The 17476-nt window shown below is 43.7% G+C and overlaps 1 protein-coding gene and 1 long non-coding RNA gene across 3 annotated transcripts in view; one reads left to right on the top strand and one right to left on the bottom strand.

Annotated features, from left to right (window-relative positions):
- PLXND1 (plexin D1) overlaps window positions 1-16969 on the bottom strand; it is a 90392-nt gene extending 73423 nt beyond the window's left edge. For both annotated transcript variants that reach the window (XM_069966672.1, XM_069966671.1), the window contains exon 1: window positions 15738-16969. In XM_069966672.1, the coding sequence (XP_069822773.1) occupies window positions 15738-16892 (1155 nt within the window). In that variant the 5' untranslated portion in view covers window positions 16893-16969. The remainder of the gene's footprint in view (window positions 1-15737) is intronic.
- LOC138788621 (uncharacterized) lies at window positions 569-8167 on the top strand. Its single transcript, XR_011362625.1, has 3 exons — window positions 569-792; window positions 2887-2981; window positions 7580-8167. It is a non-coding gene; the product is annotated as an uncharacterized lncRNA (long non-coding RNA).
- Window positions 16970-17476: the final 507 nt, after the last annotated feature.

Here is a 17476-nt window from a genome sequence, read left to right on the forward strand (position 1 = left end):
TCTGGTCACTGGACAACCCCTTTAACTATCTCAGGCTTCCCCCACTGTTAGCAGCTGACTCTAATAAAACTGATGATCTTAATGATCTTATTCACGCTCTGAGATAAAGAAACTACAGACATTGTGCTGGATATAGTGTTATAACAGGACACTTAAAGTAAAAAACAAAAAAACAAACAACTTCCACAACATCAGTTGCAAGGTGTTTACCCCCGCTGGCATGGACAGCCCACCCACTGCACAGTAACACTTCCGAGGTGTGATGCATTCTTGGCTCTGCATAAACCTCACATAGTCGGCTAATAACCACCATCACCTATAATATGGGTCAGATCTGTAAACACCCTGCAATGAGAGTGACGCTGCCCACTTCCTGGAGAAAGACACAGTTGTGCAATTTAAAGATATTTAAACCTATGCCAAGCAAAACCAACACAGTCTGCAACTCAGTTTAATGGATAATTCCAGACAGAAGCTGTAAATCACCATAAACCACCTTCCCAAGTACCAAAGATCAAAGCACCCACTCCAGGCGCAAAGTGTCAGGATTACATTGTCTTTCACAGAACTGACAAGTAATGGCTGCTATGTCACTGTGAAGAACCTGTGGTGCACTTTTAAACTTGACAACTGGAGGAACTTGAACTTGCTCTATCCTAGGTGGCCAATGCTGGAAACAGAGAAGAGCATGCTCAAGTCTGAGCGTGCAGTACCAATGGGTGAAGAAGTTGGCTGCAGCCATAAGGAGTAGAAAGGCATAGATACTATGGCTGTATCCATGGATGTATGTAGGTATGTATGTATGTTTTTCAGCATTCCCTAGAGCTGCATCCAATTTCTTCAGCCACCGGTTTTCAAATGCTGAACGATCGGACTTAAGCATGCTCAAGTTATGCTCATCTTGCTTCTTGCTTCTAACCACACAGAAATTAAAATAGTGCTTGAGTATTGGACTCAAGCAGCTAACCAGAGCAACCAATCAGATTGCTTCTTATAGGTGTGTCATACCTGCTGTGAAATAGTGAATGCAACAATATAATTAGTTGCCATGAGTTGCCGATCTCTTACGTAGTGTGAACATAGCCTAAGGCTATGTGCACACAGCGTTCTTTTTTAAGAAAAGAACGAATGCTGACTGTAATTAAATCAGCATCGGTTCTTTTCTGCAGGGGTGAATTTAATGCAATGCTGCCCACTGTGTGCAGACATCATTCTTTAGAACGGGTGTTAAAATAATATACATGCCTATTATTTTTGGCCGCTGTTTGCTGTACATTGTCTGGAAACAATAGCTGTTCACACAATGTAAAGTACGCCTGGCAGCCGCACTTTACATTGTGGTGAATGGTTAATTGATTTGCAGGCACACCCAACAGTGCCCGCAAGTCAATTGTAAAAAGATAACGTTCCTGCAGCCGATACAGCAGTATTTACTGCAGAAATGTGCCGGTGTTATACACTGTAGGGACATAGCCTAAGGCCCTATTATCTGACAGATTTTTTGAGCCAAAGTCGGGAATGGACTATAAACAAAGAAGAGGTTATAAAGAAAAGACTAAGATTTCTTCTCTTTTCAAATCCATTCCTGGCTTTGGCTTAAAAAAATCTGTCAGATAATCTGTTGGTGTAATAGGGCCGTTACACAGAACAGTGATACATGACTGGAGATTATTTGCTCAGTTTTAATATATATATAAATGAAATACTTTACCAATCTTATAAGAACCGTAATAGGCCTCAACTGCCAACTCTCAAGGATTCTAGAAATATTTTAGATGGGCCACTGAAAATTTTACGCATAAGCCCACCCTCACATTAACAGCTAGAGAGATCTGTAGCAACACCCCATGAGCGATTGCAGCCAAAATGACCCAATAACAGTGCCACACAGGTTGTCACTATAGGCAGTGCCAGCCAGGGTGACACATCCTGCAGATGTGAACAAAGACTTAGAAAACTTGTATAATTGCGGCCTGAACGTTTTGTTTTTGACGGACTTCCTATCTCGATGATCATCTGAAATTGATTGATAGCGGGAACAGTGTTGTAACAGCAGTGAATTATTCATGGAAGGCATGTTCTCTGTGTTCCCCCGAGGGGATAGTCCTCCAGATTTGGGAAAATTGGTCTGTGGCTTTTTTTTTCTCTGAGTAACTCTCTAAAAATGACGGAATGAACTGTTTACACAAAACCAGCGCATTTCAGAGACAAGGAGCCACTGCGGTTACCCAGTGCATGCTGGGAGCAGCTTGTAACTCCAGCCGGGGAGAGATGCTCCTTGACAGACAGTAGGGCCCCCCTTCCCCAAGTGTTCCTCCGGGATATGACAGTGACGGATTTCACAAAGTGGTCATGAGCAAACTTCACTAAGCCGCACAATGTGTGGAAACATTCGCAGTGTGAGGCCTGGAAATGGAGACTTGTGCATCCTATAACTCATATGTATAAGTGCAATTTCAAGATTTTCTTTTTATTTTCTATGGTTGTGTGTGTGCAGCATGGCCCAAAATCTGTGCAGGTTTTGCAAATTCCCAACTGGAGTGTACTTCTAATGAAAAACACTCCAGTACTGCAATTGAACTGCAACATGTGTGAACACAGACTTACCAAAGTTGCCAGTCGCCAGTTGCAATTGCCAATTTCATGATGCAGTAATTTAAAGGGTCAAAACATAGTCATTTAGCATGTTTCCATCACAGATGATTTGGATCATTTGCTGACAATTAGCAAAGAGTTAATACAAAGTACAGGAGCCTGGAATAGAATCAAACTTTCTTGACAGGCCATTGCTTCCCCCAGATTCCTCAGAGTAGGGTCTATTTTCATAACCCGCAGATCAGGCAGATTCATTTACAATTTCCACCGATTTTTTTTTTTTTTAACCAGGAAACAGTTTACAAGAAGACGGTGAGTCACCAAAGCACGAGGACAATGGAAAGACGTAGAACACAGCAGTTACAAAGCCAAAATACAGCCATATGGTAATGTATGGCAGGCGCTGCACAGGAGGCGGGCGGGCGGGTGGATTATTATAACCAGCTCAAACACTGTGCTGCAAAACACATCTGACATAGATCTGGTAATGTACGTTGTAGTCTGAATGCCCATTTTATAAATTACTCCCAGACATCACCCCAGCTCTGGCAGTGCTGAAACAGCAGAATCCCCCTACCCCCTACTACAAGAAATTACTTCATTTACAACTTTATAGAAAACACAGAAATAGAAAAATAAATGGTTAATGTGAACTCTGGTTTTTCAAGTCTAGGGAATTTCCATTTGAGGGATTCTCTTTTATACCTTCAACACAGTTGCTAATTTTACAGATGTGACCGTCTACTATAATAGGAATGAAGGGATGCAGGGAAATCAAATTTTAAGGACTCCCCCCTCATCTAAGCAAGATAAAGACGCCAGTTGCAGCAGCCTGCATTCTCGGAAGGGGCCACATATGCTCATTGCGACAGCAGCAGCGAATCTGATTTGCCCACATCCCTATAGTATCATTACTGGAATCAATGCTGACTCTAAAGGGACTGATTCCAATAATTACATTAAGTTCTTTAGTTTCTCAATGAGCAGTTCCTAAAATATGTATTTGTCACCTTGAATTTTTGAATATCCTGCTATACAGCAGAAGAGTGTGAGCAGACCGATATATGGTTTTTTAGGAAAAATAGTCAGTAAAACATGAAACTTGCTGTTCCTGCTTGTTCTTATCTTAGGAGCCCAGCATACCTCCCAAGTGTCCCTCTTTTGGAGGGACAGTCCCTACTTTTGACCCATGTCCCTCTGTCCCTCTTTGCCCCTTACATGTCCCTCTTTTTGAAATAGGAATTAGATTTGCATTAATTAACCTTCAATGTTGCTCTAGAAAGTGTCTGGTTTCTTACTTGTTATATAATAGACCCAAACTATATACAGTATATATTGTTATATTCACATGAACCATGTGACATTATGGCCGCTGTCACACATGCAGACTCATTGAGTTCTATGGCCCCATACACACATCTGTAGGTGTTTCTGATCCATTTGGGGACATGATCCATGCTGCAACAAAATGATGAAGCCATTGTGCGTCTGTGTCACCTATATGACAGTGGGTACCTGCAAATGCCGACAGGAACTGAAGCACATTTGTAATCCTGTCCGCAGTTTTGGGTCCGCAATTACAGACAGCGTTACTGATGTGTGAATGTGACCTAAGGATGCAGTCACACCTACAGGATCTGCTGCAGATTTGCAGATATCGATGTAACTAAATGCATCAATTTGCAGCAGATCCTGGATGTGTAAATGCATCCCTAAATTAAAAAGAAAACCTGTAAAATCACCTGATCTTCACTTCTGGTGAATTCGGATGCGGGCGCATCCATTTGCGCCCGCATCAGAATTCACCGCTGCACACAATGGAGCGTGTGGCCAGAGCTGCACGCTCCACTGTGTGAACTGACAGGTTCTCTGCGGCCGCTATTCAATGAATGGCGGCCCCATAAAACTGACATGTCAGTTTTTCGTGCGGCCGGATGGAATCCCGTCCGGAGCGTATACTATGTGTATACGCTACGGCCAGGATTCCATTAATTCCAATAGAACATGTGTTTTGTATGATCACGGCTGTTGTTGCAAATTTCAACAACGGCCGTGATTTATACAAAACATACGTTGTGTGAACATAGCCTCAGACTGTAAAACTCTGCTTCCTGCAGGACATACATCAGCTAATAAGTACAGGAAGACTTGAGATTTTTTTTAAATCAAAGCAAATTACAAATCTATATAGCTTTTTAAAACCAATTGAGTTAAAATATTTTTTTTTTGGCCAGAGTTCCCCTTTGATCAATTACAGAGAGGCCTATACAACTGATTTTAGTCTTCTGTCTATGAGTACAAACAGATAATTCAGTGCTCTCCACTTATTGCAAAACTACAACTGCAGCTGTCAGGGCATGATGGGAGTTATTGGTTCGTAAAGCTGGGGTGGAGCACAGGTTACAGACCAATGAGATAACCAAGCACAAATATAGCAGTCCCTACGCCCCAGGGCAGAGGGGCTACATGCTCCGTCCAAGATATTAGGGATCTCCACACGAAGAGGACGTGGGAAATGGAGCAGCTGTGAGCTCAGTGCGGGATTCAAGCGTCTGTGACTCATTAAGGCGCCGGGGACAGAGGACGTGGGAAAACAAACTAACTCTTTATTTCCCTCCCAGAATATGCTTTATTGGCTAAAAGAGGAGTCGGAATTCACTCTTCTGGCATTTTTAAATCCACAGCCCTCTCATAAAGCATCAATGTAAATATATAGCAGTATCACATGTCACACAAATACACTTCCTTTCTCATATGTAATGCACCACTAATACTGGTATGGGGTCCTTGTGGATAGGAAGACACACATAAAAAGTTGGGTTAGTTTTCAAATACTTTGCTGTCCTGTTTTATATAGTGTTTCTTCATTCACATCCACAGCTGCTTACAAACTATAGCTGGTTGCCCTTGGAAACAGACAGCGACTTAGCGGTACCCCTGCTATAAGTCATATGACTCCAACGCTGAACTCTGACCCATAACATCTGTACACCCACAAGGCAATGCTTTCTGGGTACCATGTATCCATGATGTGATCTTTAGATGTGAAAGGAGGAGACATCTTGTAATTTAAAGGGGTTATCCTAAGTTAAAAAACGATCCCCTATATAACTATCTGATCAGTGGGGGATCTGACCACTCGGACCCCCACTGATTACAAGAATTGAGGTACCTGTCTTTTGAGTAAATAGAGTGCCAGCACACATGCTCAAACGCTTTATTCAGTCAGCAATGTTCAGAAGTCCCACAAAGAGTGAATGGAGTGGTGGCCAAACAAGAGCACTGTCATTCTTAGGGACTTAGGGACCTCAATTGTTATGCTTGATGGGGGACCCAGCAGCTGGATCCCCACAGATCAGCTATTTATCACATATTCTTTGGATCGGCAACAACTTAATCTTGGAATGAGATCCCTTTACATTCAGCAAAGCATAATACATACATGCGTATTGATCATTTTCATGTATCTGAGGCAGGCTGTATATCGTATGAGCAGCTAACCATGTCCCCAACCTGAAACGGCTGATAACAGGGAGCAGTACATCAACGGCAAATGAGAAATATAGGGATCTATTGCAGGTTTAATGTCCCTTTAATACATAGAAACATAGAAGATTGTTGGCAGAAAAAGACCACTGGGTCCATCTTGTCTGCCCTTTTAGTATTTTTATTCTCTTGACCCCCTTCTCAAGTTTCATCTCTGTTCAATGCAGCGTCCTAATAATTTTAATATAATTACTGACTGTACGTGTAACAAACAAGTACAGAAATATCTGCAACTTATACTCGGACAAAAATAGCGCCGTCAAACATAATTATTGCAGGCATTTCAGAGTAATTAGACGTTCTGATAAAATCAGAAATTTGACAGGGAAGCGACATGATAGTAAAAAAAAGACCAGACCAAAGAGAATTTGGCAATCATATTAAAATTTAAAGAACATCAACTTTTTTCTTTTAACAGTTTTGAGTTTCTATTGAAACTCCATGCATTGTGCAGGATGGCTTTACAATCAGAGCTTTACTGTTATATAGCACTCAGTCATCTCCTGTGCATTGTGCTGTCAATAGTCCCCGACACCTGTGGTGCTCAATGTGTGACCTTGTCGCTGCCACTGTCCTGATACTCTCATAGTGCTGTGTGCAGGTGTGACTCCATAAAGGCCAGTGGAGCAGCGCTGGGTATTTACCCTGTTATAAAGCTCATTGTTCTCAGGGGACATTTTGCATGAAGTCACCTGTCGCCTGATAACAGAGGTCCCCATGCAAGGTCTGCCTACACAGCTGGGATCAGGGTCACAGAACTCATTACCTGCCCTGCGCCTAGCAGCTATCCCTAAAATAAACCATTTACGGAGACATTTATGAAGGCTGCTTACGCCAGGGATATCCCCCATTCGACTGATGGGCGGGCAGAGGTTGTGCGGCAAGGCAGGGGGAGCAAGGCACAGGTCAGGCCGATTTCACTTAGTAAATTTGGCAGGGCAATTGCGGCCGGGACCTAATTTAAGTCCGGCGAATGAGTATGCCAGAATTCATAAATGTCCCCCATAATTATCCCTAATACATAAAGAAATAATAAATTAATTAATAAATCACTTAATTGACTTGTCCTCATTCTACTTAGCTGTATTTTATTTATATTTGTTTCTGGAAAAGCTGAGTAACCAATATGGCAGCTACTATAACCCCTATTAGGGTTATCATCCTCTGACCAATACAAACATATACTGTATTTTGCAAATATTGTGATACTAAGGAGTGATACCATGTAACATCATTAAGTGAGTTGGCTACATGGTCTGACTTATTTCCTGAACATGAGCCTGTCAGCTGTGTCTATGCTAGTTAGCAGGTAGAAGTCCTGTAATCTTGAGTGGCATTGTGTCTGCTTTATGGATTATGATTTACATCATGTGTTATACTCTAGTTTTATCCAGGGCTGCATACAAATCCTGCTGATTGCTGTATCAATGTTTTCCAGGACTCACTAGGGCGACATCCAACTTCTGCAGCCATGGGGAATCAAATGCACAGCGTTCGAGTTCAGAAAATGCTGCCAAACCCAAACAGTTTGACGGGTCCGCTGAACATTATTCATGAACCAAATGGATATCTGTCAGTTCAGGTCATTAGAGCCACAGATGCAACAAGAGTTGTGCCCATAATATGGATGAAAAAAGGATCAGAATTACGCTAGTCTATACCCAGGCTTACAGGTCAGGCGTCTGGCAGCAGGTGTGCTGCTTAAGTGCTGTATGTTTCCAAGGACAACCAGCAGAATTTTAAAAGAAGCTCTGGTCTTGAATGGAAAATAGAATAAAAAAAGCAAGTAACCCAAATTGGTTACAGAATTTGTTGTGTATGTTTGAGGGCGGCAGGATGTTTCTATCTACCGGTGTCACATATTTTATTTCTTGTGAAATCTCACAACATTGCTGGATTCTTCAGAGAGCTCACTAGTAAACCTGCATAGTGGTGTTATAGAACCAGCGAAAAATAAAGTAAATTTAATTAGGGAAAAATGAATATAGGGCAAGTAATTTTGCCAGGTTTTTGGGATATATTTATGCTGTATGACAATACTGGAAGTAAAATTCTGCACCTTGATATCTTCATAGCCTTCATATAGCACTAAAGTCATTGCCACATATCATGCACAGATGTGACAGATTACACACTAACTTTCTCGTTGGTTTCACACATGGCAGCTTTTTTTTTTTTTTTAAACCGCCACTGCAGTTTTTGTGTAAGAGCCAAAAGTGGATTCAAATTAGAAAATTAGATGGAAAATATAAAGGGAGGACTTGTACTTCTCTTTCCTGTTTGATCCAATCCTGGTTTTGACACAAAAACTGCTGTAACTTTAGTAGTTTTCAAAAATGTGTAAAACCAGCATAAGGCTATGTTCACACAACGTATTTTTTCGTATTTCTACAGCTGTTGTTGCTGATTGCTGATTGTCTATGGGATCCCGGCTGGAGTATATACACATAGGGGAAGATTTATCAAAGTGTGTAAAATTTAGACTGGTGCAAACTGGCCACAGCAACCAATCACAGCTCAGCTTAAGGCTATGTTCACACTACGTACATTTCAGGCAGTATTTGGTCCTCAAGTCAGGTCCTCATAGCAACCAAAACCAGGAGTGGATTGAAAACACAGAAAGGCTATGTTCACACAATGTTGAAATTGAGTGGATGGCCGTCATATAACAGTAAATAACGGCCATTATTTCAATATAACAGCCGTTGTTTTAAAATAACAGCAAATATTTGCCATTAAATGACGGCCATCCACTTAATTACAACATTATGTGAACATAGCCTTTCTGTGTTTTCAATCCACTCCTTGTTTTGGTTGCTATACAGCCTCAAATATACGTAGTGTGAACCCAGCCTTAGGCAGTGCTGAAAGGAAAGCTGAGCTGTGATTGGTTGCTGTGGGCAGTTTGCACCAGTCTAAATTTTGCACCATTTGATAAATCTCCCTCATAGTATACACTCCAGCCGGGATCCCTCGCGGCGCCGCAAACAACTGACATGTCTGACATTGTAGTGTGCAGTGGTAAGTTCTGATGCGGGCCCACATGGATGCGCCCACATCAGAACTCTACGGCCATAAAGATTATCTGGCCGGTACTGCAATACCGGCTGGGATGATCTTTTCAGAGACCGGCCACTCCGTGACCTGGCCGGGTCACGGAACGGTCGTTCTCTTACCCCATGTGAACATGGCCTAAGGCTGGGTTCACACCACGTTTGTCTCCATTCATGATTGGATGTGTTCATATATGAACAGATAAGCACAAACAGAGAAGCAAACCAATACAAAACTATTGCAAAGTTATCTGTTATCATTTTGGCTTTAAAAACAGATCCCTTCCATCAGTTTGCTTCAGTCAGCATACATTTGCATATCCATTTTTATTTCTCCCAGGGTTCTCTCCTCTTCTGCGCATTCTTAGTGAAACAAATGAATGATGACAGATAACGGACGTGAACAGAAATACCTTTTGTTTAGATCCGTCCTCTATGTCTATAGAAAATTTGTGCATGAACAAATTTTATGTCCATCCAAAAAACAGAACACTGGCAGATTCTTTGTAAACAAAGCACAACGGAGCCAAACGGAGCACAACTAAACCACATGGAGCACAATGAAAAAAAACTGTGAAATTAATGTGGAGTATGACGGATCCGCTAGTTTCCATTTCTCCATGATGGAAACAGAAAAGAAAAAAGGAATGGTGGTGGAGGACTAAATACTGGTGTGAACCTAGCTTTACTCATATAGCAGCAATCTGCTGCTGTTGCACCGTGGAATAGTTGTGGTGTCAGCAGACCGCTGCTATATGCTATGGGCTGCCCGGACGATCTAGCGATCACCCGGGCAGCCCCCCGGCAGCTTCCTGCACCCCCCCCCCCCCCCCCGACTCACCGGCTCACTGCCGCTGCGTGTAATAGCAGCAGTATCGAGCGGGGAACGAGGAGCAAATGAGCGTTGACAGTGCTCGTTTGCTCCTCATGTTGCATGTTGCCCTGTGGAATAGGGGCTTCACACGCACAGGATCCACTGTACATTTGATGTCACAGATGTGAAGTTGCAGATTCAAAGCAAATCAATGAGGCGACATGAGGGGCTCTTCGTTCCCCACTTGCTGCCGCCGCTATTGCACGCTGGTGAGTTTGGGGGTGGGGGCACAGGGAGCTGCGGGGGGGGGGGGGGCTGCCCAGGTGATCGCTAGATTGTCCGGGCAGCCCATAGCATATAGCAGCAGTCTGCTGCCGCCGCTCCTATGCCACGGAGCAACAGCAGCAGATCGGTGCTAACATGTTGAAAGACAAACAACTGCAACAATCAGCCGACATCGTTCATGCCGACTGATCGTTGCCTTCTTTTACACGCGACGCTTATCGGCCGATATCGGGCGATAATCATTCCGCGTATCAGGGCCTTAAGGCTGGGTTCACACTGCATTTTCCCATCTGTTTCACTGTTATCATACATTTAATTTAATTTTAATATACAGAAGCATTTCTCTCTTATAACATAACCCAGTGTGAATCCAGTCTAATGTTTGAAAACTTTAAACTATCAATTTTATATATATATATATATATATATATATATATATATATATTGCTCTTAGATTTTGCTGTGTGTGATTTGTTGGTCTTTTATAGACCACAACTCTCTAACTTTCACAATCTCTGATCTCTGCCTGCTAGCAGTGAATGGGAGTAGGTACATCTTATATTTAAAGGCTTAATGCTCATCCTGATGTTAATACTGCTCTCATCTGACTCCTTTACAATTGTATCTAGTCTATACAATCCTTAATGAGACAAGACTCCAGACTGATACATTTACCTACATTGATACATTGTTACAAAGACACAATCACAATCATAAATTTTGGTGTCAGTTTTTTTTTTGCTGCCACCTACAAAGGTTCCCCCTACAGACTGTCTGTCTTTACACCTCTCTGGCAAGAGTAGTGTCTAAGATTTTTTTCATGACGAAGCGCGGGAGCATCTTAGTGAGAGGAAGTTTGCTCAGTCCATAAAATCCACCACTTTGCTTCCTTTTTACTAGAACAAGCAATAAAACATGACCCCAATCCTGTTTGACTATGGCACATTTGACAACCACGACTGTTTGTCGCGGAAACTGAATTTGCGTAATGACATAATTCCCTCTTGATTCAAATACTGTGTTTTATTCTTCCTCTTGGCTGGATACAAAGTCCAATTATTTTGTGTATATAATTCCTTACAGTTCAGCCAGGTTCACACGGGGGATCTTGTAAGTGGATTTGCCACATCATGCTGTTGAGTGTAATTTTTTTTTTATAATGGCTACCATTTGCAAATCTGATTAGGCTGGGTTCACACCTCTGTTGCGTGCCTCTATTGCAAATTCTGTCCACATTACAAGGCTACGTTCACACAACGTATATTTACTATTAATCATGGCCGTTGTTGCAAATTGCAACACCGGCCATGATTAATAGAAAATGTACGTTGCGTGAAAGTCGGCCACATAGTATACACTACAGCCAGGATTCCTAGTGGCCGCAGAAAAACTGACAGGTCAGTTTTTTGTGGCCACTATACATTGAATAGCGGCCACACAGACCTATCAGTTCACACAATGGAAAGTACAGCTCCGGCCGCACTTTCCATTGTGTGCTATGGTGAATTGGGATGCTTGTGCACCCGAATGCACCCACATCCCAATTAAACAGAAATTAAATTCATCCGGCCGGTACTGCAGTACCTGCTGGGATGAACTTCACTGACACCGGCCGTTCTGTGACACGGCCGGGTCACAGAACGGCTGGTGTCTTACTAAGTGTGAATCCAGCCTAAAACAGCACAGTATGTTTGTTCAGTGATTGCGATACAGGGAAAGCATTGCACTGAAGTCAATGCAATGCCGCCTGCTGTGTTCACACATCGTTATGTTAATGCCTGTTCTTTAGAGTGGGCATTAAAATAATGTACCTGCCTATTATTTTCGGATGCTGTTCAATAAACAACATCCGGAAATAATAGCCATTCACACAACGCAATGTGCAGCAGCAGCCGCACTTTACATTGAAGTGAATGGTTAATTGATTTGTGTGAAGACCCGACAGTGCCCGCAAATCTATAGAAAAAAAAGAATGTTCCTGCAGACGATACAGAGGTGAATGCAGCCCCGCGGCCGGCAGTTTTACAGCGTCCATTGCTATGCAGCAGACGCTGTTAAACGCTTTATGCACATAGCCAAACAGTGAACATTGTGCCGGAAAGCTAACAGGCCGCAAGTCAATGTGGTCCAGCATGCAAAGCATTAAATACATACACCGGTATTAAAAAGGGCAGATGGGAATCTGTTTCAGATTTTGCAGTTGTTGAAGAACTACAAGTGTCAGTATCGCAGGCTGAAGATATGTGACAAAACCACATCCACCCACAGCTATAAATAAACTACATAAGGTCAGTTGTGTTGGGCAAGCCCCTGCTGCAACAGAGGTCATCCACAGCAAAGGGTCAGTCCTCAGTTTGTGAAGGTGACGTGTGTGGGAACCGAATAACATATGTCTCACAATTATGGGGGAATGACCTCTGCAGATTCCAAGGGAATTTTCGCATCTGTAAAGTTTGGTCACTAGAAGCAACAGACCTCAGGCAATTTCTTAGTAGCACACTCGCCCTGCTCAAGTCACCCCAGATTAATCGCCAGTTTGTAGTTTAGTTACCACCTATGAAGGGTCAGATGGATCAAGCGTGGATCAGCAGCACATCCACAATCAAAGACGTCCATGATTCTGACATCTTAAGCGCCATTTTCAGTTTTTTGTTATCAAGTTTTGAAACTTTTCCTTTGATTCCTCACTATTTCCAAAATATTTATTTACTGTAAATTGACATTTCTTCATAACTAGATGCTTAAACCCTATACAGACCGAATACTTCTCACCGCTGAGGTTTTTTTTTACAGTTGTATCCAGTCTACATAATCCCAGGTGAAAAGCCTGGACTCCAGACAGATACACGTTACCTGCATTTAGATTGTGAGACCTGATGGGGACAGATCTGAGTGATGAAAAGCTATGTACAGCACACTTAATACGTTGGCGCTATATACATAAAGGAATTAATAATCATTATAACCCGCTCTGATAATAAACTATCAAGAAAGGAGAGGGATTAGGGTATTGATGTGTTTTTGTCTCATAAAGGTATGCCTAGGCTGGATGAAAACCCTCAGCTATGTGAATTATTACAGGTTCCTCTGGGTATAAACAAGTATGCATCCACTGACAACAAGCAGTGATCTTGAAAACACTGAGTAACTGAAACACAAAATATATCATAAAGCTTAAAGGGGAACTCCAGTGGGGGGTATATATATATATATATATATATATATATATATATATATATATATATATAATTTTTTTCAAATCAACTAGTACCGGAAAGTTATATAGATTTGTAAATTAATTATATTTAAAAATTTTAGGTCTTCAAGTACTTATCATCTGCTGTTTGTCCTGCAGGAAGTGGTGTATTTTTTCCAGTCTGACACACTGCTCTCTGCTGCCACCTCTGTATTTGTGAGAAACTGTCCAGAACAGGATAAGTATTTTATGGGGATTTGCTATTAATCTGGACAGTTCCTGACATTAACAAAAGTGGCACCAGGGAGCACTATGTCAGGTTGGAAAGAATACGCCACCTCCTGCAGGACATACAGCAGATGATAATTACTGGAAGACCTAAAATTTTTAAATATAAGTAATTTACAAATCAGTATAATTTACTAGTACCAGTTGATTTGAGAAAAATAAAAAAATAAAATTATATATGTGTGTGTGTGTGTGTGTGTGTGTGTGTGTTTGTATTCACAGAAGTCAACCATGTAGTTTAGCTCTTATATAGCATTACTGATCAGGGAGAGGCGTATAAAAGATAAATACAAAAATGATCCTAGGTGAGTCTGCATTACATCTTTGGAGATGGCAGCTGTCAATCACATCTCTGCAGACATATTCTGTTCTGGCTGCAGGTACAATTTAAAGACCCTGTTAGGAAAATGCAGTTCTGTTGTGTTCAGTGACTGGCACTGAGAACTGCCCACAGGCCAAAGGACTAGACAATGCAGGAAGCCAATCACACATGGTAGCTGGCGGCTGCACATTTGTTTGGCCAATAGCTTTCACTCCTGATCCCTCCACACACCTAAATGTTTGGCTTGGTCAACTATTCATGTGTTCTGGGAGGAGGGGTATGCCGCTGCCAGGCTCTTCTGATGGCAGCTTATTTCTCTGACAACAAAAGAATCAGGCAGTTGAAATCTAACACATTGATCCTTGTCTCCTCTGATGTCAGAGAAAAGTTGGCAGGCCCCTAAACACATCAGCCAGTCAGCCAGTCCCCCAGAAATCAGCTGGTTTCTATAACTTTTTCTCTTTGGTGGCTTTTAGATCCCATTACACTCAGTCTTTCCTCCGTCCGTGTGACTATTTACTGCTGCCATACTTACTTTTAGAGACAAAGAAAAACTAAAATCACATAGGAAGCTGATACCAGTATATCAGTATAAACTCAGGGGCAACTCACTCTGAATAGAACAAACAAAAAAGAAAAACTACAAGTGATGGAGAATCCCATTAAAGGGGTGCAAGAAAGTGCCAGAGATTTGTAATTTACTTCACTTAAAAAATATCAAGTCTTTTAGTACTTATCAGCTGCTGTATGTCTTGCAGGAAGTGGTGTATTCTTTCTGGAAAGCATGAGAGGTTTTATATCCGGATCTGCTCCTGCTCTGGAGAGTTCCTGACATGGATAGAGGTGGCAGCAGAGAGCATTTTGTGAGACTGGAAAGAAAACACCATTTCCTGTAGGACATACAGCAGCTGATAAGTACTGCAAGACTTGAGAATTTTAATAGAAGTAAATTACAAATCTCTGCCACTTTCTGGCACCAGTTGATTTTAAAGATTTTTTTTTTTTTTTTTTTGCTGAATTACCCCTTTAATTTTAAAGGGACCCTTTTGACACAATTGAGGCATCAGCCAAGATTATATAATTTACAACAAATTATCCCTGTTGGCTGATCAGCCAGGACTGATCACACGGCCCATTCTTCAAATGTCCACCATCTCAACTAGCCCATAGGGATGCATTAATCAAAGTCACAGGCCCAATGCCTGAGGCTGTACTACTAAGAGGACTTGGTGACAATGTGCATCCTACTGATCTCTGTCAGGTGCACTGTTGTCATGCAGACATTTTGTGGATTTCAAATCGGAGAGTGAAGGGGTCTTAGTTGTCACCAAGAAATAGGGTGCACACATGTATTGAGGTTACTTGGGGATACACTGCCCCTAACATGCAATATTCTGCAGCACTCACCCTGACATGCAATATTCTGCAGCACTCACCCTGACATGCAATATTCTGCAGCACTCTCCCTGACATGCAATATTCTGCAGCACTCCCCCTGACATGCAATATTCTGCAGCACTCATACACATAGAATTTGCAGCACTCCCCCTGACATGCAATATTCTGCAGCACTCCCCCTGACATGCAATATTCTGCAGCACTCATACAGAATTTGCAGCACCCTTTTATTCCCTTTACCTTGAGGTTGTTCCTCCACTCACACCTCGGTCCGCTCCCTTGCACCACACTGGCCAGCACAGACACCTCTTCATTGTCCCGGCTCTCGAAGCATCCCCTGCGCGCCTCGCGGATCCGGTTCCCCACTTCCTCCAGCCCAAAAGCGCAGATCGCGGCCTCCCCCCTCCCCTCAAACACCCCGAAGATCCGGCCCGGCTCCGCGTACACTGACAGCAGGCGCCCGTAGAGGCTCCTCGCTTCCCGCGGGCCCTCACAGCGCAGCCTTAGCTGGATGTAAGATTCGGTGAGTTTCCGCGGCTCTCCCCTGGGGTCCGGCTTGAGGCAGATCCGCGCCAGCACGCTGCTCGGCAGGGTCTCCTTCTCCGTGGAGGCGGGGTCTACATTCATTGCCAGGTAGCCGAAGCCGCCCTGCTGGAAGGCGCGCACGAACACCATGCGGTTCTGCACCTTGTTGCCCTGTTTGACCTTAAAGATGTTGTCATCGGAGGGACTAATGTCAAAGGTGAAGAGTCGGGACGGGTGCCGGGTGTCCAGCGCCCGGATGGAAATCTCAGGGCTGTTCTCAAAGCGCAAATCCGCTACACTGCTGTTCCAGGAGAAGAACTGGCTGCCGTAGCCGGTGTAGGTGGCCCCCACCAGCAGCCTGGTGTCCCCCTCTTGGCTCTTTAGCAGCAGCCCCACGGTGGAGGCATTGGGGTGGTTGGCAGCCACATTCAGCATGCTGGGCACCACATTGCGCGGGGGGAATGGCACTGCGCGCTGCGTAATGTTCCCCGGCACACGCAAGTCACAAAGTCCCTGGTGAATGGAGCCACAAACCAGCAGGAGCCCCTGGTCGGGGTCCAGCTCCAGGATCTTGTTATAGTTGGGGGTCCAGGACTTGGGGAACTCGCAGTAGGACTCCGGGATTTGGGGGGCATGGCACAGGGGGGAGTCCTGCACCGGCCCCGTCTGCTCCTCCAGCTCCAGCCGTAAGTCCTCCGTCAGCTGGTACAGGTGGTTGGCAGAAGCCAGGTAGACCCGGTGTCCGGCACCGTCCACGGCGAAGTTGTTGGTGGGCTGGATGGAGGGGAACCTGTCCAGCAGCTCCAGCCCCAAAGCCGGGAGCAGTAAGAGGAGGAATGGGCTGAGGGCAAGGCTAAGGGCTGGAGCCATGACTGCACAGGGCAAGCTCAGCTGCTCCTGGCACAAGCCTGCATGGCATCAGCTCCCTACAGCTGGCTGTCTCTGCTCCTTCTCCACCAAACTGATGCTCAGTCTCTCAGCCCCCCACCTCTCAGTCTCAGTGACCCTCCCCCTCTCTCTCCCACTCCTCCTGCTGCTGCTGAAGTTCTACCCTCTGCTCTACTCTCTCATTTGTTCTCTAACTTTGTAGAGTGTCTCTTCTCCCTGCAGCCCCCCATCTCTTCCTCTCTGCCCAGCTCCTGCAGTCTCTCCCTCCTCTCTCCTAGCCACTAGTTCCCCAGTTTTGTCATGTGAGAATGATTACATTGTGGACTTTTTTTTCTTTGCACATGTTGCACACAGAATCTTTGTCACCCTCTAAATAAGTCTGAATAGAGGTTAATGCCAGGGGTGGGGAGACTTGGGGGTCTGCAGATCTTTAGGGTTTTACTATCATACATAGAGACCAATGTAATGTGGGAGTGGCACAGGGTGGGCATAGTGGTGTGCAGGGCACTGGGCATTGTCTTCTGGGCAGGTTCTAATTGTACCCGGCATAATATGGAAATTGTCAT

This window comes from Dendropsophus ebraccatus, chromosome 4 (assembly GCF_027789765.1).
Source record: "Dendropsophus ebraccatus isolate aDenEbr1 chromosome 4, aDenEbr1.pat, whole genome shotgun sequence".
Lineage (NCBI taxonomy): Eukaryota > Metazoa > Chordata > Amphibia > Anura > Hylidae > Dendropsophus > Dendropsophus ebraccatus.